Raw genomic sequence first — 23,871 nt, 5'->3', positions numbered from 1 at the left:
CGTGCATTTGACCCTCAGTACTTGGCGAATCCTGTGTGACGTTCACGTGCATCCCACCTTCAGTAGTGTGCGACTCCTGTCTATTTCTTGCATGCATTCGACCCACAGTAGCGGGTGAATCTTGTGTGAATTCCACGTGCATTCCACCATCGGTAATGGGGGACTCTTGTGTGGTTCCTGCGTGCATTCCACCCTCAACAGTGGGCGACTCTTGTGTGATGTCCACGTGCATTCCACCCTCAATAGTGTGCGACCTTGGTATGTTATTAAGCCCTATAACAGCGGAATTGACAAGTCCCATCCGCATTGGTCTTTTACTACAGAGTGTTGAGCCCCGACATGACATGTCTGTGTCTGTTTTGCCACTTTCTGAACGAGATACGAGATGCGAGATTGACACGATCCATGTCGCGTTCGTCTCTTACTGTGGATTTTGGAGCTTCAAATGGCTATGTTATTAAACTTGAAATTCACATGGTCATGTGGGATTGACACGGCCCATATCGCATTCGTCTCTTACTGTGGATTTTAAAGCTTCAAATGGCTATGTTATTAAACCCGAAATTCACATGGTCATGTCTTGTTCGTCATTCACTGAGGCCCATAGATGCGAAATTGACCAGACCCGCGCTGCATATGTCTTATACTGTGCATCTTATAAAACACGAAATTGACATAGCCATGCCTATTTAGTAACTTGCTGGCTCCCATAAATGTAAGATTGCCTTGTGCAAAGTTGCATTTGTCTTTTGCTGTGAATTTTATGCTCTTAAATGACAATGTTCTAAGACACGAAGTAGACATGACTCTTGAGATTTTCGCAGTCGTGTCAATTTCGCATCTGTGGAGTTTAGTAAGTGGCGAAACAGACACAGCCATGTCATTTTCGGGGCTCTGTAGTAAAAGACGTATGCAACATGGGACTTGTCAATTCCGCTGCTATAGGGCTTAATAACATACGAAATAGACACGGTGCATGGCGTTTTCGAATGTTGATGGACGTCTGAGAGATTTGTGAAGATTCTTTTGTCTATAGCTACTTACATGTATATCTGTCTGGTCTTACCAGCGAATATTCCGTCTGCTTGCAGTCAGACTTCATCAGGCATATAGACAAAAGAATCTTCACATGTCTATTACAATAACATAGCTAATGAAACTGTTCTACATGTCTGAGAGAAGCACGCGTAGGCTCCTATGGGCCATGGTAGACTACATATGATGACATAGGCCTATGTATAGGGGTAAATTATAAAATTACAAATGAACAATATCTGTACTGAGATGTTATTTTAAAAGACATCGCATAATATAAATAGAAAGAATGTGTTAATTAAGGAGGCGATGCACTTCCAGGTGCAAGACCAATACTCGTCTTTCGAATCTTTGCATCCTGTTCGAGTTTATTGGAGTGCAAAACTGCTAATTGCAGGCTTGAAAGTGTGAAGTTTCAGAGTCGTTGTGCAGTCTAACAAGTATAATCAGAAACAGAAAGAATAAAGGGCTTGATACGTACTGTTGTTACATGGATCTACAAAAAGCTTTTGGTTTTAATTAATAGGGATATACTCATGTACAAATTATTTAAGACCTACATAAATAGAAAAATGTATCATGATATCAGCGTTAAATTCTCGTTACCTACATATCTATGAGCGCATTCTCAACGAAGTAAGCCAGGCTTTACAAAGCCAGTGACCTAAAAATGGCGGACGTACATGAAAGAAAAACCGCCTAATCTTTTAATAGTCTCTCCGCCTCCCCACACGTCGTCCCTGCGGGGTACAGTAATTAAATCGCGTCTCCGTTCGCCATGCGGAAGCTACCTGAGAAATATTAAGTGCGCATGCTCATCAGTTAAACTCGTGGTGAAGAAAGCATTGCGGCTGAGGGCGATCGAAGGAAAAAAGCTCTTCTGTTCTATTATCTTTGAAAACAGAGACGAAAAGGAATAATTTGGCCCGTAGAGCAGCAATGAATCGACTATCTACGGAGATAATATCACCAGAGATATTCACGGAAATATAAATGTTCGGAGCCGAGATTTAATTACTGTACCCCGCAGGGACGACGTGTGGGGAGGCGTGTGAGAGGCGGAGAGACTATTAAAAGATTAGGCGGTTTTTCTTTCATGTACGTCCGCCATTTTTAGGTCACCGGCTTTGTAAAGCCTGGCTTACTTCGTTGAGAATGCGCTCTATGCAATCTATGTAAGGCTCTGTTCTCACAACTTTTAGATCGATCTATCACCGCGGGGAGTCTCACTAGATTACTGTCAGATAATCCCCCTTAAGTGTCCGTCCCCGCCTACTACAAGCTTTAAGGGGTAATTAACTTTCGTGTCCGCCCGGCTGACAGCTATTTAGCGTGAACCCCCAGGGAGTTAGGTCGATCCAATGTAGGTCGATCTAATCTATGAGAATGGGGTGTAAGTTATCTGATCATTGAGCTAAATAAGTATAAAGAAGGTATCAGTATAAATGAGAGATTGAACCTTACTGGCCTACTTTATGCTGATGATCTGGTAATAATATCTGATAGCACAGAAAAACTAAACAGCCGCCTGGCAGTGGCGGACTGGTTGTGTAACAAATGGAGAATGCTAATTAATTACAAGAAAACAAAATGTTTACAATACAGAGCATAAATGACATAAAATGGGTTGATAAGTATAAGAAACGTCATCAGATTCTGTAATATAGAAATTCATTTTTGAACAAAGCATTGTTGATAAAGAATACATTAAATAAACTCTTCTATGAAAAATTCCAAATTAAATGGAAAAAACACATTTTCAAATTCCCTAAACTCTGAAAATAAATGCCATTTAAAAATTTAAAACTGAAAATCATTTAAACATAGACTTGAACAGGAAAGAAAAATCATTTTACCACGATTTTGGATGGGCAATTTACCTTTACGTGTACAAACTAGACGTTATGTACAAACGCCTATTAATGAGAGAATATGGCAACTATGCAAAAAGGAATTAGAAGATGAGAGTAATTTCTTACTTCGGTGCACTGCTGTTATATAGAGGAAAGCTATAAATTTTATTTTAAAAATTGAGTATCCAAATAAATGATATAAATGAAAATGTCTATAGAAGATTTAATAGAAAAAAATGAGGCAATTAGCAAAATTTATTGTTAAGATTTTTGCAACAGGTGTCTTAAAAGCCCCATGACACGTTCATAACTGTATACTGTAGGTCAGTCACGACAGCGGCAATAATTAGTTTGCTCACAATTGTCGTGAGACTTGTTATTGACGTAGATCTCACACGAATACAGAATTTGATATCATTTTTATTGTTCATACTTGTCATCCAAGTCTACCGGATGAAGAAAAAGTAATTAGATTTGACATGTTTTTGCTGACAGACTCTGCGTGATTTCAATAAGTGATACCAAGCCGTCCGAAAATACAGAATAGACTTGATCAAATTGAAATATGACTGTTTGAAAATGATCCTGAAACAAGTAAATAATAAATTTACCGACGTAATTTAAGAACGTGCACGTAACACAGAAAAGGCGTAGTCACGCCATAAGAATGTAGCGCAAAGCTTCACCAGATGTGACAGGTTTTCTTTATAATCAGTCCGACATGATAAAGGCCCACTACACAAATACATATGCATTGATCCCCCTTTCAAAAAGTAATTCAAATTAACTTTGTTTATTAAAATAAAAATTGTATTTATAAAGACCTCATAACAAAGTGTGTCAGTTTTTTTTTTTTTTTTTTTTTTTTTTTTTTTTTTTTTTTTTTTTTTTTTTAAGGTTCTAGCTCCAAGAGTCATTTAAATCTTATAAATTTCTCTATGACATAAGATAAATACACTTGATTGGGAACATGTTAGACATATGCTCTCTCTACTTGCTCTGTAACATGCTCTTCCCCATTCCAAGTTATCTTTTATAATGCACCCTAAGTATTTATACCCATTTTATTAGTGTAATATTATCATAAAAGACGATAAAAGAGGTAAGCAAGAGAAGGAGAGAGTCTGTTTGCTAGGTGGACCGTCACGTAAAGAGAGTTGTAGAGACCCCAGTTTTGCAGTAAAATAAACTGTGTAGCAAAAAAAAAACATACCTGCCTGTCTCAGTTGACTTACAGGTATTGGTGAAAATCATATCTATAAGAACAAATCTTAAGTGCTTGAATAACCAACAGGCAGGTTATTACAACGGTCAAAAACGGTCATTCTACTCTTATGCAGCCTTTTAAATGTTTTTTTTAATTGCAGAATTAATGGCGCCATGTCCCAGCTACAGGTGTTTGCAGAGACGTTCAGGTGCCCCCCAGGATCTAACATGAACCCCCTAGATAAGTGTCATGTCTGGTGAAAACAAACAACCCTGGGGAGATCTCTAAGCTAAAATAATTGACGTCTTATATTTATGGAAGATACAATCATTGCAAATAGGACTTCTGTTAAAATTTTATTTGAAAGAATAGTTAAATGTACATAGATTTTAAGACAACTTATACAAGAACCTACTTGTTTCAAGGAAAAATCCAGCGATTTTAAGATACCCTATATTAGAACTTCTTTGTTCCAAGGAAAAATCCAGCATTTTTATTTCAATGGATTGTTGATAAAGAGGTGCAGGAATATTGAAGTAGATCATGTAAACACGTGTTCATACGCGTCACGTGGAGTGGGGGATTGCTCTATGAAATTTCACAGCAACATATACCAGGAACAGGGTCTTCGCTTAATGACTTAAAAACGATCGTATAGATATGTGGATAAAAGCAAAATGATTCTACGTGTATAAAGTTAAATACATGTACAACGATGGTGACAACGTGACACTGGGCAAAATGCAATTTGCCATCAATTTGGCTCTGTCTTTTACCCTGTTACTGTTATTCAACTTTATACTTGTCCTTTTTTATAGTTAAATTTCATATGAACAAAAATGCATATAATCATCTCATTTATTTCAAATTTTGTAAAGAACTGGTTTGCAGCAATGTCAATGTTCGAACCGATGAAATAACACAATTAATTTGATAATTGAGAGATTCGTGACTTGTTTGTGCATCTGAAAAAAGTATGAAGGATCAGATTTATTTTTTATCTTTTTATGGGTTCATAACAACGACGTATATTTGCATTTCAAAATGAATAAAAATAATACAGATCAACTTTTATGCTTTCACATGCATTGATAATGGAAACCATCAGAGCTATCCACGCGTTAAATGTGGGGGGATTTGGAAAGTGCTCACCCACGGGAATTTTTTCGTTATTTTCTATTCAATTCTGTATCGTTTTTGTCTTTTGTACAACAGTAATTAAGTAGTTTAAGTTTAATTAAGTGTTTAAAGTAATTTTATTGTTTGTACCTGTAAGTCACTTTTGTGTTGCTTTCTAAGATAATAATCCGGTGCATGTGTTTTCCCCCTGTCACCCTGTTTATGGCATCAATAAATGCTTCTTTTGCGGATGACCACAAGCTGATAAGAAGACAAACGCAGGTTTTAAATAATAGGAATTTACTCATGTACAAATTATTTAAGGCCTACATAAATTGAAAAATGTACCATGATATCAGTAGTTTATATTGTAATACAGAAAATGGAAGTTATACACAAACGCCTACTAATGAAAGAATATGCCAACTATGCAAAAAATGAATTAGAAGATGATAGTAATTTCTTACTTCGGTGCACTGCTTATATAGAGGAAAGCTAAAAATGTTTTTTGAAAAATTGAGTATCAAAATAAATGATATGAATGAAAATGTCTATAGAAGATTTAATGGAAAAATTGAGGCAATTAGCAAATTTTTGCCACAGGTGTCTTAAAAGCCCCAAGGACTGGGTGTTCGATGCACATGACACGTTAATAAATGATGGTGATAATGATGTTGGACTTGTAACACTATATTGTAGGTCAGTCACGACAGCGGCAATAATTAGTTTGCTCACAGTTGTCGCGAGACTTGTTATTGACGTAGATCTCGCTCTAATACAGAATTTGATATCATTTTTATTGTCCATACTTGTCATCCAAGTCTACTACATGAAGAAAAATTAATTAGATTTGACATGTTTTTGCTGACAGACTCTGCGTGACTTCAATAAGTGATACCAAGCCGTCCGAAAATACAGAACAGACTTGATCAAATTGAAATGTGCCTGTTTGAATATGATCCTGAAACAAGTAAATAATAAATTTACCGACGTAATTTAAGAGCGTGCACGTAACACATAAAAGGCATAGTCACGCCATGAGAATGTAGCGCAAAGCTTCACCAGATGTGACAGGTTTTCTTTACAATCAGTCCGACATGATTAAACAAAAGTGTTTTGAAGTTATTAAAATGTTTGTAAGTCATTTTTGTTCTGTTTTCTAAGATGTTATTCCGGTGCGTGCATTTTCACCCTGTCATCCTAAGTTTTTGACTTCAAATAAATGCTTCTTATGTGGATGACCACAAGCCGATAAGAAAACAAATGCAGGTATGTTATTACCAGAACTGCGTATGTTTAAAAGAGTAAAAACGATTTGTCAATGCATACAATTTGTACCGCAGACCCGTATAGCCAGCAATTTCGAAAGGTTTTTTTTTTCTTAGAAAGTGGACCTTTTACCATGAAACCTTCATGTACCTGGATAAAAAGGGGCTTCTTTCGAACCCCCCAATCCCCCTCACCCCCACCCCCCACCCCATCCCCCCACCCCCGGCTACGGGGCTGTACCGACTTCCTTGAATGTGTTGTCATATTATATTTCAGGTAGCAGTATCCAGATGCATGTAGTTTATAATGACCTTCAGTTTATTTTTCTGAAATAATTTGATATTTCATTACTTTACCTATTAGAAACATTTTTTCTTTCGGTTGTGCTGACTGCCCCCTCTCTCATTCTCCCTTCCATCCCCCTCACTCTCTCCCTCTTCTTCTCCCCCCCCCCCCCCCACACACACACACACGCCCCCGCTACATTTCTCTCTCCCCTAAAGCCTGGGTCCTTAGCATGCACGGGCCGCGCGGGACACGTGTAAAGGCCCGTCAGGCGTAGCAGTTACTTCTGACGTGCGGAGGCTGTGCCTCTCACGTACTTTCCACGCACTTTCTTCTTGCGCACTCACTGCATTCACCAACTAATTGATTTCTTCCCTGCGATCTAGCGACTGCCCAGTCAGACGAGAGGAACCTAAAAAACGTATGTCCTGAAAACCGTGCGTGTAGTTGGGATTCAGGCTTTACATCTCTCTCTCTCTCGTCGGTTCTGGGTTTGGGTCATTCGATAAAGATGGCGTGAGCCCGACCTTTGTTGAAATCATTTTATCACAGGTCTATGAAAGAACTAATAAATGATTTCCATGTGTAGCTTTAACACGACAACGCCAGTCCTCTTGTCTGTAACGTATTCGTTTAATAAACGCCTCAACTATCAGGCCCGTAGTCAGGGGGTTCGGGGGGTTCGAAAGAACCGCCCCTTTTACTGGGAAAAGGTCCACTCTGGGTAAAATTTGCTCTAGGTACATGAAGTTTTTATGGGAAAAGGTCCACTTTTTCAGAAAAAGAACCCCCCTTTTGAAATTGCTGGCTACGGGCCTGACTATATATATAAATATGAGAAATTTTGAACTTTTAAGATATAATCTCTCCCAGGGTAATACGAACTCACATATCTAATGGGAAACGACCTCACATTTCAAATAGCCTGAAATCTTTTTCTTCGTATTTCCAAGAAGACCAGAAATTGACGACCATTTACTACTGGCTAGGTTAGGCTTCATTCCCAATGATAACATCGTGCTATATGTAGATCGATCCAGCGCCGAGGGGATTTAAGATTAACATTTAAGATTAACACGCCTTCTTTTGTTTGCAACGTTGTTGTATAATCACCAGCTTTTATGTATTCTGCTCAACGTCAGGATGAGGCGAGCGGTGTCAATTGGTAGATGAATCGAAGTATCAATATAGTTTTAATTAAAATGCACCGCTGGTTCTAATACTGCGTCGATAGAGTTTAGCCAGTACCATTTATTCCCAATAAAGTCATTGTTATATAATCACGGTAAGCATTTTTTTCTGAATTTAAACTGGTCGAAACCTAGACTGGGTTCCCATGCCTAGATCGATCCATCTGGATCGATCTAACTCGCTGGGGAGTCTCACTAAATTGTTGTCAACTTGGCCGGCTTAAATGTCTGTCACGCCTACTAAAGCTGTAAGGGGGTATTATCTTTACCCTCTACTGATTGACAGCAATTTAGAGAGACTCCCCAGGGAGATAGATCGATCCAAATATCTGTGGGAATGGACCCTAAATACGCCTAGTCTTTAAGGCCCCACTCCACAAAAATCATTGGAGAAGCTTACAGATGGATTATTTATTTCAACGTAAGCAGAAAATGCAAAAGTTACAACTGTAAATACAATCAATATACAATCAAATTAACCCGTTTTGCCACTTTTTACTCTCGTTAGGCTGTAATATGCCTAGTCTCGATGAAATCCACTGCGAACACTTCGTGGCAAATATCTTGCTGTTCCAATGTTTTTCTACCGAACTGAATTATAACGTAGTTTTCCTCGGGTGAGTACGTGCACCTTGTCAGTGGGACAAAAACACAAAACTTGTTCAAATGTTTGGACTACAACACAAATATATTTCTGTTCGTCTAAGTATAGGGTTCTGTACTCAAAGCCCTTGTCTTCTGCCAAAATGACGAAAACCTCCTGGTATCTGTCTCAATCATTCTTTCAAATTCTTTGACATAAATGCCCATGTAAATATATTTTACAAATATTTCGCGGAGAGCCCCCCTCTCTGGGATCCTCATGGACTGCCATGTTTAAATGTTTGCTTTGAACTGAATTGAGGCTCCAGAAGGGGTGAGATGATTTGTACAACACGGTAATCAGGTCCACTCTCTGTTATATATGATTAAGGCACACGCAAATAAACTTCTAAATTCACATGTGTTGATCTCAACATCATTAAGACACATTTAAACTTTTATTTTTCGATTCCGGGGCGCACAAATTATCCTGTGCCGCCCTCCACCCTCTTTATCCTCAATCTCCTGCTAGTAGTTCTCCGTCCAAATAAAAAAAGGGTTACAACGCACAGGTTTTATAAACGGTAATTGCGTAACTTCAGCGTTCGCAATCACAAATCAGCGGCTCGAGATCACAAACTGTAATTTCGCCTATAAGGCCTGAAAACAAAACCGAGCAATTTTCCAAACCAGTGCTCTCTCTGCATATTACAGTGTAATTGTACTCGAATATTTTTTTAAAAAAATACCTGTACCCCTTTTAGATTAACCCATTTAAGACCTATCCTGAAAATTTCATCAGAATCCGTTCATAACTGTTTGAGTCAGGCGGATGACAAACAAACAGACAAACGGGGGTGAATATGTAAACTCCCTGGCTGAAGTAAGAAAACTTAATGAAAAGTGCATCGAAGTCAAGCAACGGATGCCCCAATGACCTTGACAATATTCCTCAAAATGAGAGTCAAATATTATTATTCTAGGAATATTGAATTCTCGGTAATATTCTCAGTGTCGCCAGTCCCTGCAAAATAGATCAGGTATAAAATAACTGTGTTTATGTGCGAAATGGTTTTTAGAAAATATTTTTCGTCAACCATCTCTTTTTTTTTTTGGGGGGGGGGGGGTCTCGGTTGTTGAGTAATAAGTTTTCTTATTTAGGTCCGTTATAAGGCGTATAACAACTCCCGTTTCTCTTATGTTTCCTCATTTAACCTCATCATCGTCGAAATACGGTCCAGATGGCCTTGTGGTCAGAATGTCAGCCTCTGGCGTCATGCCATTCTTTCATAAACGACACCTGTCTTCCCGCTTGGCTTTCAACGCTCGCTGTATACTAGAGGCCAACTACAAGTTGTGATATCAATTCCTTGCAAACATTCTCAATGGACAGTGCAGTAGTATATTGCAGCAGAAAAAAGGTCAATAGTTAGCCAGATAAATATCTGTGAAAAAATATCTAGTGAAAAATCAACATATGGCCCATGAACACAGTACTCAGCACTCAGGGGTTGAAGTATGGGTAACGACCTTGGTGTGGCAAGGGGAGAGATATACTCAGTATATATATTTATATTAGATATTCGTTTGCTAGCTTTCAGCACATCATGCCGCAGCTGAGCGGTCTCCTTCCTAGGGAGGTGAGAACGTCTACCCCCCGTCTGAACCAGTGCCACAAAATATCCTGGGAAATTGTCATCTTATGTAAATTGCACTGAAACTCACGTGGAGTGCGGTATACAATAATCACTCTACTCCACGTGTTACCTTTTTAATACGTGAGTTGAATTGAGGCAGCAAAGGCGACACGCACAAGGGAAAAACAAGACCTATTGGCGGTAGTAAGACACTAGCAATAGAGAGTATTTTACTTCAAATTTATGTAAATCTCATTTTGAATTTTGGGAATCTTTAACAGTACCAATCATTTATATATATATATATATATATCAAATCCTTTAACATCGGTCATACCAGGATTTTGGTGACAACGACCTAATACGTCTGCATTCCCATTGTTATAAATATCTGTTAAAATTAGAATGCAGCGAAGCCATGTTTTCTTATATCCACCTACTTTCCTATACGTCAAATGCCTGGTCAACAAAATAAATGTAAAATAGGAAATATTGGTGCCTCGTATCTTGTAGTGTCTGCCACATGGCCTTGATAATGCCCCGCACAATTTATGGATATTTAGTTGTCCTTTTGATTCACAGAATTTATGATTCCCAGTAACCAATAATCTTATCAGTGCGTCGGGCTCTTGTGAAAGAGGCAAGTCTCATTTTTCTGAAAAGATAACAAAGAATTCACGGAGTGGCACTGCTTTCCTGATCAGATAAGTTTGACAAAGTCACGACCTTAACAGTATAAAGTTGGTAGACGGAAACCATTCCACATACTGTGGTTCTCTGCGACTACGGGGTCCACCAAGACGAGGTTCCGCTCTCTAGGCCATCTTGATTTGCTAAGGTAAGATCATTTATTTAATATTATTTAGGAATCAGCCCTGCACATATTCAACAATATTTTTGCTTTGTGTATATGAACCTTAGAACTGTTTAAGTTAAAACTATAAGCGAAAAGAGGCACCAAAGCTGGCAATTATACGGACACCAAACGGCAAAGTACATTGTAACATTATTTTTAAACAATAATAATAATTATTATTAAAATCCATTCCTTAAAATCGCGCTACCTTGCGTCTCAGTACTAGTGCTGTTTACATATGTATATAGTATAAAAACTAAAAGTACACAGATAAATTCAAAACAAATATAACAGTAATTAAAACTAAAACAAATAGGTTCACCAAAATATTCTTTAGTTATTCTTAAGTTAGAAGTTTTTTTATTCTTTTTAAAGTAATGTTAAAAGGCATTAAAAGACACATTTGATTTGCTAATAACATAACATAACATAAAAATGCATCACTTTCACAAACCAAACATACTGATTTTCAAAAGGAACATGACTCGTTAAAGCCACTCATCAAATTTTAATTAGAAAAATACACATTTCGGTCGGGCATTAAAAAATCAATGACTTTTGTAAGAATAATCCGATCGTGCTGATTTTTGCAAGGAGCCACTTTTTAACCAAACAAAGACACTAAAATTTGAAGTGAAACGAAAATACGATTTGACAGTTCGGACGGCGACAACGACAGCAATAACACGTACAGACCGAGTGAACAGAACTAAATGTGTGCATCCTATCAGTCACCTTTAATTGATGGAACAGTAACAAAGGTTAACTATATTTTTAATTAAATGACTATATAAATAAATGTGAAGCCGGAAGAGGAGAGCAAATACCATATGATGACAGTTACCCTAGTTGTCCTTCCCTAAATGTGCACTTTATAACCTTTTAAACATTTAAAACTAAAATTTCAGAGATAAATACAAACAAAAAGATATTGTATTAAGTATGGAAGAGAGATGCCTGGGTAGTGTGGCCAAAAGATTTTTATGACAGATGCATATTTTCTATAGATCTCAGCTAGACCACCGTGTTACTGATGTGACGGAAAGATTTGATGATTTTAGATCCACCATTCATATACTAACTAGTGTTCACCTTGAACTGAACAAACTGGTTGCATGTGTATTCCCTCTACAAGGGTCACCGATTTTTTTTAAATTAATTTCAATTAAATTGTAATTTTAATTTAATTATTTTTATTATAATATTTAAAGATATGTCAGGGGCGAATTCTGTTCACCTTTCCTTTGTGACCAAAGATTTGTGAGATTTTATATAGAATTAATGTCATCATTCAGCTGACCTTTACTATACGTAGAGTAGTAACTTAGAGGGATAATACTAGTGACTGGTTGTTTACCTGATATTCATTCACAAAGATGGTATATACATGTATCCCGGTAGCTGTTGATCTATGATGTCAAGTGGCTGTTTACGTAGACATTTGCGTTCGCACCATGAAAACGCAGGTCAACTCGTAACTTCGGCGTTCGCAATCACAAACCGCGGCTCGAGATCACAAACTGCAATTTCACCTATGAGGCCTGAAAACAAAACCGAGCAATTTTTCCAACCCAGTGCTCTGTCCATTTATTACAGAGTTATTGCACTCGAATATCTCTTTTAGAAATACCTGTACCCCTTTAAGATTAATTCATGTAAGACCTATCCTGAAAATTTGATCAAAATCCATCCACAACTTTTTGAGTTAGGCGGGTGACAAACAAACGTCACTGTATTGGTTTCGTCCCTGTACTACAAAAGTTTCCATTTCAGCAGTCAGTTGCTCTTTGTCATACAAGGGTCATTAGATTAGGCTTGTATTCTACGGTAGCTCACCGACTGTTTTAATGCATATTCTACGGGGGCGTCTCGATAGTCCGAAGGTTCATTGGTCCGAAAAGTGGTAACATTTTTATCGATTTTTTAATCAAGGGTTCATTGGTCCGAAGGTTCTATAGTGAACATTCGGACCAATGAACCTTCGGACTATTGAACCTTCGGACTATCGCTACGGCCCCTTGTACACTTCCTCTGCCTCGCACCCTTAACCAACCTCTTCAAGAACCCTTGCCATGACCTCTGAAGTCTTATTTAACAAACCTCACACCATCTGGTTGCAAAATGTTGCTGCCATTCTTGATGTTCAACCACTGTATCATAAGCACTTGCTCTCTCTGTCACAAGTGCACGATGAGCACATGCACTTCGAATACGTGACCCTCTTCTTCGGTCTGTTGCACCCAAATCACTCTCATCAGTAGAATTCTTCCCTTCTGAGATATTTCGGATCTTTCTTTTCTCCAAATATTTCATTGTTCTGTATTTGTTCGCCATAGCTTAATCTAATTAGTAATTTGAGTGGAATTAAAGGAATAAAATACCATGTACAATATGGGCTACACTTTTAAATATCGGAAATCTGGAGTGGTCATTTACGACACAGCACTATTTTGTTTCTTGAATAAAGACCATAAACGATACCAAAGCTGCAAATATACCTCCTGAAAGCTGGTAAAATGTGACAAATTCATGAAATTCTATGCACAAATAATGTATAATAAAAATACGCTAATAGATAGGTGCTCCATCCGGTATGAAAAGGGTTTACCCAGTGACATTGACTGTTTTGAAAGTACTTATGTTGTTGTCCGCCTTGCCCTCATTTTTAAGGGATTTTCAATCAAAACCAGGACAAATGGACTGGATGGAAGTTTTTGTGTTTTTGTTTTTCTCTATTCTTTTTTTTTTAATCTGAATTGCAGCTAGATTTATTCTGCATGAAGTTTTATCTCATTAAAACCCTCTAAATGCGCTTTTAATAAATGCTTTTCTTTAAGATATCACAAGTCACCATGAAGTTGGCATTTTGTCTTTTGGCTATGATGTTGTTCGTGGTCCTGCTGCCACAGGATGGAGAAGGTGGATGGCGAATTCGAATCCGACTTCGGAGAGTCTGGGAAAGGTAAAACGTGATACATTTTATGACAAAATAAAAAAACAAAGTATTCATTTGCACAGGAAGACTGCTTGACATTTAATTTTGATACAGCTAGCAACCAAAATCTGAATAAACAAGGCGTAGCATTACAAACTAGAAAAGCACTCAGAGAGCGCATACCTCCGCCAAGTCTCCATCCAATGCCGTTTCATCCCTAAATTTTCGATATTTTTGATTATTGATTGATTATTGATTTGGATCACCACCAAAAACTAATCATCTGTTCCTCAGTCCACTTCTGACAGTTCCCGAAATTTTCATCAAAATCGGTCCATAACTTTCTGAGTTATGTTGATGACAGACAGACAAACAGGGGGGAAAACATAACCTCCTTGGCGGAGGTAATTATGAGACAAAAGACTTAAAACGTTCATTTCTTCTTATCTTATCATGCTAATGCCAAAAGTATGCTACTCATTCATTTAAGTCCCAATTTTCACCTGGGTTTAAACCCCAGGAATTTGGGGGGGGGGAGAATAAATTTATCCGATTTTTACGCCTTTCACCCCAACAGGTAATCATACTTATTTCTTTTAACGAGTGCAAAGTTTATTTTAATTACAAAACGGTTTAAGTTAAATAGTCACCCAGCACAGAATGATGACTTTTCTTAGAATTGCTAAATCTATATAACACTATGCATGGTTCAAACTTTTGCATCTTAAATGGCGGGTGTTCCTTTATTTCTTTTGAGTAGTATATTTGCCCCATGTAGACATATCAACAATTGAGATACATGAATGTTCCAGAACAAAAAGGTTGGTGAAAAGGGTAGAAAGAGTCATCAAGGTTTTCAACGAGGTCAAAGGGGTGATCAAAGCAAACGCGGATGTAAGTATTCATAAGCATGTATGGTTTTATAATAAGCCGGGGGGTAGGGATTCTTGGGGAAGTCTTAACAGGAGATATTTGGTTGAATCTTCCAAACTCCTTTCCTTCACAAAATGTCTAAAAATCCGTTTGCTTCCAATGAAAATGACTGCGCTAGAAGTGGGTGTTGGGTACACAATGCTTCCTTTATTCTCGTTTTTCTTGTGGAGCAAAGCAACGTAGAACACGATGATAAATTTGTTTTAATATGTAAGGCACAGGGGTGAGAAATTGCTTGGTTTTGTCTCGTTTAGTAATACATGCCCTGGAAAGCAAGCGGGGTAGTAGCTCCAAAGCTTGAGGACACGTAACAGACCCACCCCCTCCCGAAGATAAAAACGCAATCTGCTGAGCAGCTCACCTAATGCAATGAATCATCAATCTCCATTTGTACGTTTCCGCTGGAGCTATTTATAATAAACCGTTTGTACACTTTAGAAAGTGATATGGGCAAAGTATATATATTATATATATATATATAGTATATATATATTGATAATAGCCTCTTTGGCGTTCTAATTTTCGTAAAAATGTATGTTTCAGGAAAACAAGTTTATGTTGAATGATTTGGATGGCGACGGCAAGATATCACTGCACGACGTGAAGGATCCCGAAGCGATGGAGGAACTCGACACCAACGGTAAAGTAGTTATCCAAAAAAAAAAACGTCATTATTCACCTCTTTTTTTCTCTCTTTCCTATTTTTTCCTTTATTTATTTTGCTATTTGCCATCTTGTCTTCCTTTTAGATCTATTGCGTTTGTATCAAAATACGTTGCTTTGGTTTTGAAAACTACCTAAATGAACCTCTGCCCAAGAGTGAATCATTATTTACATTAACACGTAAATGATGTTCGTGGTTAAAGTTATGTTTGAAGTACACAAGTTTAAGAAAATTCAACTCCGATTTTCGACAGGTTGGTAGTGTAAGTTTTTGCAATTATTTGACAACTCTGAGAATCAATTTAAATGATCATTCAGCTTCATCTCACATAAATTTTACCTAAAAGGTTCATTAATTTCAATGCGACAGTTGTTTACACTTTATCTGGTAATGATGTAAAAAATCATTTGGAAATTTATTTTTTGTAGAGGATGGATACGTGGACCAGGAGGAGTTGGATAATTTCCAAACTAGGATTAACCTCGTAGCTGGTGAGTTTTTCCTATTTATTATTTTCATTTATTAATCTATTTTGTAAAAGAATTTCAATCGAGCTTAGAGATGTTAATAAAAGTCAGTTGGTCTTCTCACATAATAAGTGAGCAATTTCTTGATCCAAGATGAGAGGGAGAACATATTCACTTTTTATTTCCTTATAAAAACATTAGAGGTGCCTTTGAAGCTAGTGGACCACGAACCTCGGATGCGCCATTGTTTCTATTATTTCCCTGATGTGTTACAGACCCTAGACCTTTCTACGCCACCTCACTACGCTCAGAAAACGGGAACAATCCCAGACAAGCCGAATTCCCTTGATTTAGCAAAAAAAAACACATCTTCTTCACTTTAATTTCATCACAGTGATTTTCGTGGACTTAGATTTGTAAAATATGAAAACATATGCCTTCACTTACATAAATATACTTCCATTTCAACGATTCCCATTTCAGCTCGGCTCAATCGGGATTTCTTCGACGGGGACGCTGAAAGTGACCAACTGGACAATGAGTTGGCTGGAATGACCGAGGAAGAGATCGCTGAGCTTCAAGATCTGCTCAACAATAAAGCTTGAAAGGTGATTATAGACGTAATTAATGTCAAGACAGCGCGCTTTCTTTATCAGAAAAATCAAATGTAACCCTTTTGATTCCTAGCATTAATTGATATGCATAATTGTAGCTACTGTATATACATGTATGCGTCGCTGGTATATAGCAGTTGCTCTGTAAGATGTTGAAGAAAACGTAGTCTGTTCTAATCATGGATTTGATAAAAATGTAGGCCCCAATAATGCACGTAACTAAACGAGTCTAAATCTAAAAAAAAAACAATTAGGTTAAAGTTACATCTAAACTTTGGCCTACGGTACATCTTACTTGAATTACACAGTTAATTTATTTATTTTCAGGGCCAAACACAGCATGCCAAAACACGGGCGAAACCATTTGCAACCAATCAATGAAAAGTATTCCTCTTGATATCGTGTTACCCATTCTAAAGGAAATCCTGAAAGTGTACAAGAGAACTGCCTTTACTGGCCGGTACACGAGAACTTTTGTAAAAATTCAAAGTATCAGTTTTTTAATCATTTTGAATACGACATTTTCCATCACTGTATGTCTTCCGTTTACCTAACTGCCCTTTGTTTTGAATTAAATCATGCTAGTGTTGAAATTTTGTTTGTTTGTTTTCTTTTCTAACAATCCACTTTGCAGTATAGGCCTAAAAGTAGGATAATAAAGTTATATCCAAAAAGCAAAAGTAAAAATATTTGGGCATCGCCGACCATTCATTTATAAAGACAGTAAGAAAGGAAAATTAAGACAGTGGATATGAAAGAAAGTAAAAAAGAGACCTAGAAAGAAAGAAAGAAAAGGTTTAGATTGAAAAGAAAGAAAGAAAGGAAAGGTTAAGATTAAGGAAATAAGAGTTGAAAATAGAAAATAAGTGAGAAAAAAGAAGATAAAAACAATAATGAAAGACATTGATTAACATGTATGCTCGTACAACTAATAATAAATCATACCCAGTAAAAAAAGTTCACATGCTTAGGGCAAAAATTACGATTTTCAGATTCGATCAGTCTCTATGATAACAGAGGAGATTTGACAATTAATATCGGAATATTTTTAACTTTTTTAAAACTAAAAACTATTTGTCTTTTAATTAGTATTTGATTTTGCTGGAAAAAAACAAGAGCACTCAGGAACTCAGGATAACCGAGGAAACACGTCAAAATCTCGACACATGCGACTTTAAACCAAAAACTCTGTCATGGATCTACATTGTACCTGGGTGATGCTCTTCTCTTTTAACTGACCAATCACCCTCAAATCACACACAAGTTTGGCAGTTAAAACTTCTGGTTAATACATACAAGAGATGTCAAGCTGCTGTACATAAAATATTTTTATTTTCTTACTGACAATATTTATCATGCCATTCAGGCACTTTAAAAAAACTTTGAGGCCATAAGATAAATATGATCAATGTCAATATCATGCCGTATACATATTGATGTACATGTATGTCCCTAAAAGATGCAGTGTCTGTCTCACAACAGTACCAGTCTACCAGATTGTGCTGGTGTCTTATACTCTCCGTTGCACTTCTTGCAAATACATACTGATTAAGTTTTTTGAATATGCGGTTCCCCTCATCCTCTCCCATCTATTCCCATAATGCTGAGTATAGTATGGTACTCTTAAAGCAGAAACCTGTGCCTCGTGTGATTGGCGGAGTGACATTCCCAGAAGGTTGGGTCTCCAGTGCAATCAGACTTGATGTAGAGGCAATTGATTGACCTGGCAGTGAAAGACCTTGGAACGAAATTTCTTTACTTTGCCTCTTGCCACACTTGTTAAACTGAAATGAATCATAAAAAAGCAATTAAAGTGAGAAAAAAATTCAGTCATATTTTACATAACAAGAGATGTCTTTGTCATGTTCTATTTGTTTAAACTTTTATTTTAATTTTTTTAGATTCTCTAAAAGCAAATTCTGTACAAAAATATTCTCCCAGCAGCATAACTGAAATTAAAAAAAAAAACAATACAAGCCAAGCAGTTTAAATGTAAATCTTTATGCTGTATTATTATTTGATAATACTCAAAACAATATTTAAAAAACTAAGGAAGCAAATCATTTTATTTGAAGTACAGGCTTAAACATAAAAACAGCAAAGAAGAAATGCATACCACTGGTTTAACATTGCTGAAACATTGCCGAAGGAGTCGGCGTGTGATGTAGTGGATGACTATGTACAGTGTTCTCACTTAGCTTTTTTTCTCTCTACTCTTTTGCTTGTTTCTTTTATTTCTTTTTTATAACTATCCAGTTTGCAGCGTAGGAATAAAAATTTGATTTCTTCTTGTGGGGATAAAATTTTATTTGAGGAACAGGCAACGTTCAGAAGCCCTATCAATGAAAAAGAAAGGGTTGACGGAGCTGAAACATTGCCGAAGGAGTCGACGTGTGATGCATTGGTTACCATCGGTGTTCTCTTTTTTTCTCTCTACTATTTTGCTTGTTTCTTTTGTTTCTTTTTTAACTATCCACTTTGCAGTGTAGGCCTACTGGTAGGCAATTTAAGTTACGTGTATGAAGCCGTTAAAATCCAAAGCGAAAAATATTTGAGCATCACTTCTGAGACTATAGACTTCATACTCGCTTCCTGCAAAGTTGCATATTTTCTACTGCAGAAGAAAATAAAATAGAAGGATTGGAGTATGTGAGATGGTGCTGAGAGCGACAGTAACAAAGGTTTTATATTTTGTCCATTTTTGTTTGTTTGTTTTTTGTCAGAACAGATAAATTTAGTGATAAGTTTTTCAGTGACTTTAAGTTGCTAGACTGATGTACTGTAGTTTAAGTTCCACTTGGACAAACAAACCTTTCGCCCTCGTACTTTTAATATTTTTAAATGGTCAATAGACATATATATATATTGAGAATCAGTGACCGTTGATAAAGAAGTGAATATTGAAATTAATCATAGAAACGCAAGTTCATATGCGTGACGTGGAGTGGGGCTGCAATTTGAACTTTGGTGTGTGCCAGTAACGCGGATGTTAATGCCATAAAAACGATTGTTTGTATACGCGTGGATATAACACCCCATTTCCATAGATTTTTAGATCGATCTATCCCTGTGGGAAGTCTCACAAGATTACTGTCAGCTTGGCCGGCTTAAGCGTCTGTCCCGCCTACTAAAAGCTGTAAGGGGGTAATTAACTATGGTGCCCGCTCGGCTGACTGCAACTTAGCGTGAACCCCCAGGGAGTTAGGTCGATCTAAATCTTAATCTTTAGATCGATCTAAATCTCTGGGAAAGCACCCTAAGAGAAGTGGCTGTATAAAGTAAAGCTGGCAAAAAGAATGACAACTTGACACTGGGCTAAATGCAGTTAGCGATCAATTTGACTCTATTTTGACCCCATTGCTGTCATTTCACTGTTTTTATCCATTTTATACAATGCATGACCCAAAATTTAAAAAAATCAACTAATTAATTTCTAAATTCAGAAAGAACTGGCTTACAGCAATTTCAATGTCCGAAGCGATAAAATAACGTCAAATGATCTGATAAATGAGAGATTCATGCGTTTTTTGTGTATCTGGAAAAGGTATGATGGATCAGACTTAATTTTTATCTTTTTATGGGTTGATAAAAACGTATGTATAGTATTTATTTATTAACGTGACATGTGATATAGATATACAAATCACCCGGCTTCATTGGCCTACAAGTCACCGTACTTTGCACATATATCAGAAACAAAGCAAAAAAATGTTTACATTTCTTAATGAATAAAAATTTAACACAGATACTTTTATGTTTTCATATTATTCGACAATGACAATTACCAGAGAAAGCCCAAAGTCGGGCGACTTGGCGTCAAATAAAACTGAGTTTGAAGGAGAGAGGGCATCTATGGGTATATTCTTAAATTCGACTTCGCTTCAGTCTTTTGCACAACAGTAATTTAAAAGTTCTATGTTTTGCAAGTAACTTTTGTATTGCTTTTCAATACGGCATCCCGGTGCGTGCACTTTCCCCTTTTCACTCTTAGTTTATGACAACAAATTAACTAGGGCTTCTTTCACGGATGGCCACAAGCCGCTTAGAAGACAAATGCTGGTATGTTGTTAACCAGAAACGTACATTGTGTATGTATAAAAAGAGATTAAACGATTTTTGTCAATGCATAACATTTGCTCTGAGCTCCTTGAATGCCTTCCAATCTTACATTTCATGCAGCGACATCCCGATAGTTCATCATGAATTTCAGTTTATTTTTCTTAAATAATTTGATATTATCATTGCTTAAAGAATTGAAAACCATTATATCTTTCGTTTATGATGACTGCTCACTCTATCACTCTCTCTCTCCTCATCTCTCTCTCTCTTCTTTCCCTCCCTCTTTTTTTCTCCCCCCCCCTCCTCCTCCCCCCCCCCCCCCCCCCCCCCCCCCCCCCCCGCATCTCTCTCTGTGGTCGGTTCTGGGTTGGGGTCAGACGTTGAAGATGAAGTGAGCCAAACTTTTGTTGAAGTGATTTTACTATACGCCAATAAAGCAACTTACACACACTGGACAACAGAAGTGTCACCCCTTGAATCAGAGTAATCAAAGTTATAATGCCTGGTCTACTTATAATGTGACTAATGAGTATAAAACCGCTGTACCATGGAATTGTATTTTTGGTCTTTTTGTGAAAATTAATAAAATGATGCCAGGAGCAGTCATTTATCTCCCCCAAAGTATTGGTTCAGTAGGGGTGACACTTCTATTGTCCAGTGTGTGTATAAATGATTTCGATGTGTACCACTAACACAAGAATGAGTGATAAATCAACGCTCTGTATATAGGAATTTGAGACTTAGTTTTGGGATAAGATTTCACTTAGGAAGATTCCATCTCACACATATCATCGAAAACGACCTCACATTTCAAATAGCCTGACATCCCTTTCATCGAATTTTTAAGGAGACAAGTATAGAGAATAATATTAACCTTAGTTTACATGAACATGCGGAAGTATTCACTAAAAAAAATACTACGTTACAAATATCTTTTTTTCTCCTATGTTTTTACTGAACTGAAATATAGCGCAGACTATTTCTTGGCTGAACACGTGCTTTGAATTGAGGCTCCAAAAGGGACAGGATGATTTGTACAAAACGGTAAATATGGCCCACTTTCAGTGATGTAAGATTAAAGCACTTGCAATTGGGCTTTTTAAAGTGATTCTTAACATCATCTAGACACATTTAAAATCAGTAGCGAATCCAGGACGCACAATTTTCTGTGCCCCCCCCCCACCCCTCTTTCAGGGGTATCTTTGGGGACACCTTTTCTCGTAGTAGTAATTTTCCATTCTAATAAAAATTGTTTGTACCATAAAAATCAAAGTTTAACTCGTTCGCGATCACAAATCCATAGCTAAAGATTGCAAACGGGAATTTCGCCAATAACAGGCCTACCCACCTAACAAACTAAACTAAAAGCACATCGAAGTCGAGCAGCGGATTCCCCCATGGCCTTGGTAATGCCCCTCACAAGGTGAGACAAAATACAAATATAAAAGTTGTTTTTATTCTAAGAATATTGAATTCACGGTAATCTTTTATCTTCTCAGTGTCGCCGATGTCTTCAAAGTAGATCAGGTATGAAATAAACGTATCTATGCATGAAATTTATTATACACTATATTCACTGAAACAAAGCTATATTTCAACCCAGTGAGTCTACATATAACAGTAAAATTGTTTTCGTTTATCACTTTCAAAATCCTGTGCTCCTTTTAAGTTGGCCTATTTAAAACCTATCCTGAAACTTTGAAAAAAATATATCCCTAACTTTTAGAGTTAAGCGGGTGACAAACAAAATAAAAAAAAAACAGAAGAAAAAAATGGAATAACGGAGGTGAATACCTAAACTCCATGGCGGGGCATGGACAAAATTCCGTTATTATGTCCAAGGGCGGGGGTAACGTAACTTAACTAAACTAAACTGAAAGCGCATCGAAGTCGAGCAGCGGATTTCCCTATGACCTTGGCAATACTCCTCACAAGGTGAGACAAAATACAAATGTAACAGTTGTTTTTATTCTAGAAATATTGCATTCACGGTAATCTTTTATCTTCTCAGTGTCGCCGATGTCTTCAAAATAGATCAGGTATAAAATAAACGCATTTTTGGATGAAATATATGTTATATAATATTCACCGTCAACTGTCACTAAAACCTTTTTGTCTCGGTTGTTGGGGTAAAAGATAGTTCTCTTATATAAGATGCAGGGGCGGATTGAGGCCGTCTTCTGGGTCTTCAGGCAATTGAAGATTGGGGGGGGGGGGGGGGGGGGGGGGGGTTGGACGCCGAACCAGTCCTTCACAAATCACAAATCCGCAGCTCGAGATCACAAATGGAAATTTCGCCTACTAACCCCGAAGACAAAACAGAGCAATTTTTCCAACCCATTGAGTCTATATTTAACAGTAAATTCTTTTCGTGTATTACTTATAAATGCCCGTGCTCCTTTTACGCTAGCCCATTTAATACCTATTCTGAAACATTCATCTAAATTCATCCGTAACTTTTACAGTTAGGCTGGTGACAAAGAAAAGACCACAAAAAAGAAGAAAAGTGACAAACGGAGATGAATACCTAAATTTCCCTGGCGGGGGTAACAAAACAAAACTAAACTAAACTGAACTGAACTAAAGGCCCATCGAAGTCGAGCAGCGGATTCCCCCATTACCTTGACAATACTCCCCACAAGGTGAGTCAAAATGCAAATGTAACAGTTGTTTTTATTCTAGGAATATTGCATTCACGGTAATCTTTTATCTTCTCAGTGTCGCCGATATCTTCAAAATAGATCAGGTATAAAATAACTGTATTTATGCATGAAATGTATGTAACATAATATTCACTGTTAACTGTACTAAAACTTATTTTATCTCGGTTGTTGGGGTAAAAAATTAGTTTTCTTACATAAGATGGGTCAATTTTAAGGCGGATACCACCCCCTGCATTTCTCTTATACCTCCTCTTTTAATCCCATCCGCTTCTAGACACTGACTTGATGGTCTTGTGGTCAGTGTCCGTTTTCGGAACAGAAGTTCGACCCCTTACGAGTCTCACATGGATTTCATGACTCATGATGACACTTTTAAAAAAGATGTCATTAATGCCATCCAGTACTCAGTATTCATAGATTCCATGTAAAAATTCTCGCTGGACAGTAGCGAAGTAGTTTAAAGTAGAGAATAAGAATAACTAATGAAAATCTTATTTTGTACT

General features: G+C 37.2%; 2 protein-coding genes across 3 annotated transcripts in view; both read left to right on the top strand.

The window, feature by feature from the left end:
- The window catches only part of LOC106180905 (endothelin-converting enzyme homolog), a 47,364-nt gene extending 42,209 nt beyond the window's left edge, over positions 1 to 5,155 (top strand). Inside the window, exon 19 of one of the 2 annotated variants that reach the window (XM_087015713.1) lies at positions 4,256 to 5,155. In XM_087015713.1, the coding sequence (XP_086871839.1) occupies positions 4,256 to 4,355 (100 nt within the window). In that variant the 3' untranslated portion in view covers positions 4,356 to 5,155. The remainder of the gene's footprint in view (positions 1 to 4,255) is intronic. The other variant, XM_087015712.1, reaches the window with a different exon arrangement.
- Positions 5,156 to 10,871: 5,716 nt separating this feature from the next.
- On the top strand, positions 10,872 to 17,239 carry LOC106180904 (uncharacterized). Its single transcript, XM_087016359.1, has 7 exons — positions 10,872 to 11,015; positions 13,871 to 13,995; positions 14,781 to 14,862; positions 15,445 to 15,541; positions 15,994 to 16,056; positions 16,516 to 16,640; positions 16,974 to 17,239. Exons 2-6 carry the CDS (start codon positions 13,886 to 13,888, stop codon positions 16,635 to 16,637), a joined length of 474 nt encoding a protein of 157 aa, XP_086872485.1. The 5' UTR covers positions 10,872 to 11,015; positions 13,871 to 13,885; the 3' UTR covers positions 16,638 to 16,640; positions 16,974 to 17,239.
- Positions 17,240 to 23,871: the final 6,632 nt, after the last annotated feature.

The sequence above is a fragment of the Lingula anatina genome, chromosome 6, assembly GCF_051362555.1.
Source record: "Lingula anatina isolate TDL-2025a chromosome 6, LinAna3.0, whole genome shotgun sequence".
Classification (NCBI taxonomy): domain Eukaryota; kingdom Metazoa; phylum Brachiopoda; class Lingulata; order Lingulida; family Lingulidae; genus Lingula; species Lingula anatina.
Note: the sequence above shows the minus strand (reverse complement) of the source record. Positions and strands in the feature narration are given on the sequence as shown.

Coding starts and splice junctions, on each gene's coding strand:
- LOC106180904 (XM_087016359.1), top strand. CDS start 13,886: ATGAAGTTGGCATTTTGTCTTTTGGCTATGATGTTGTTCGTGGTCCTG. Junction 13,996..14,780: donor CTTCGGAGAGTCTGGGAAAG/GTAAAACGTGAT, acceptor TGAATGTTCCAG/AACAAAAAGGTTGGTGAAAA. Junction 15,542..15,993: donor GGAGGAACTCGACACCAACG/GTAAAGTAGTTA, acceptor TATTTTTTGTAG/AGGATGGATACGTGGACCAG.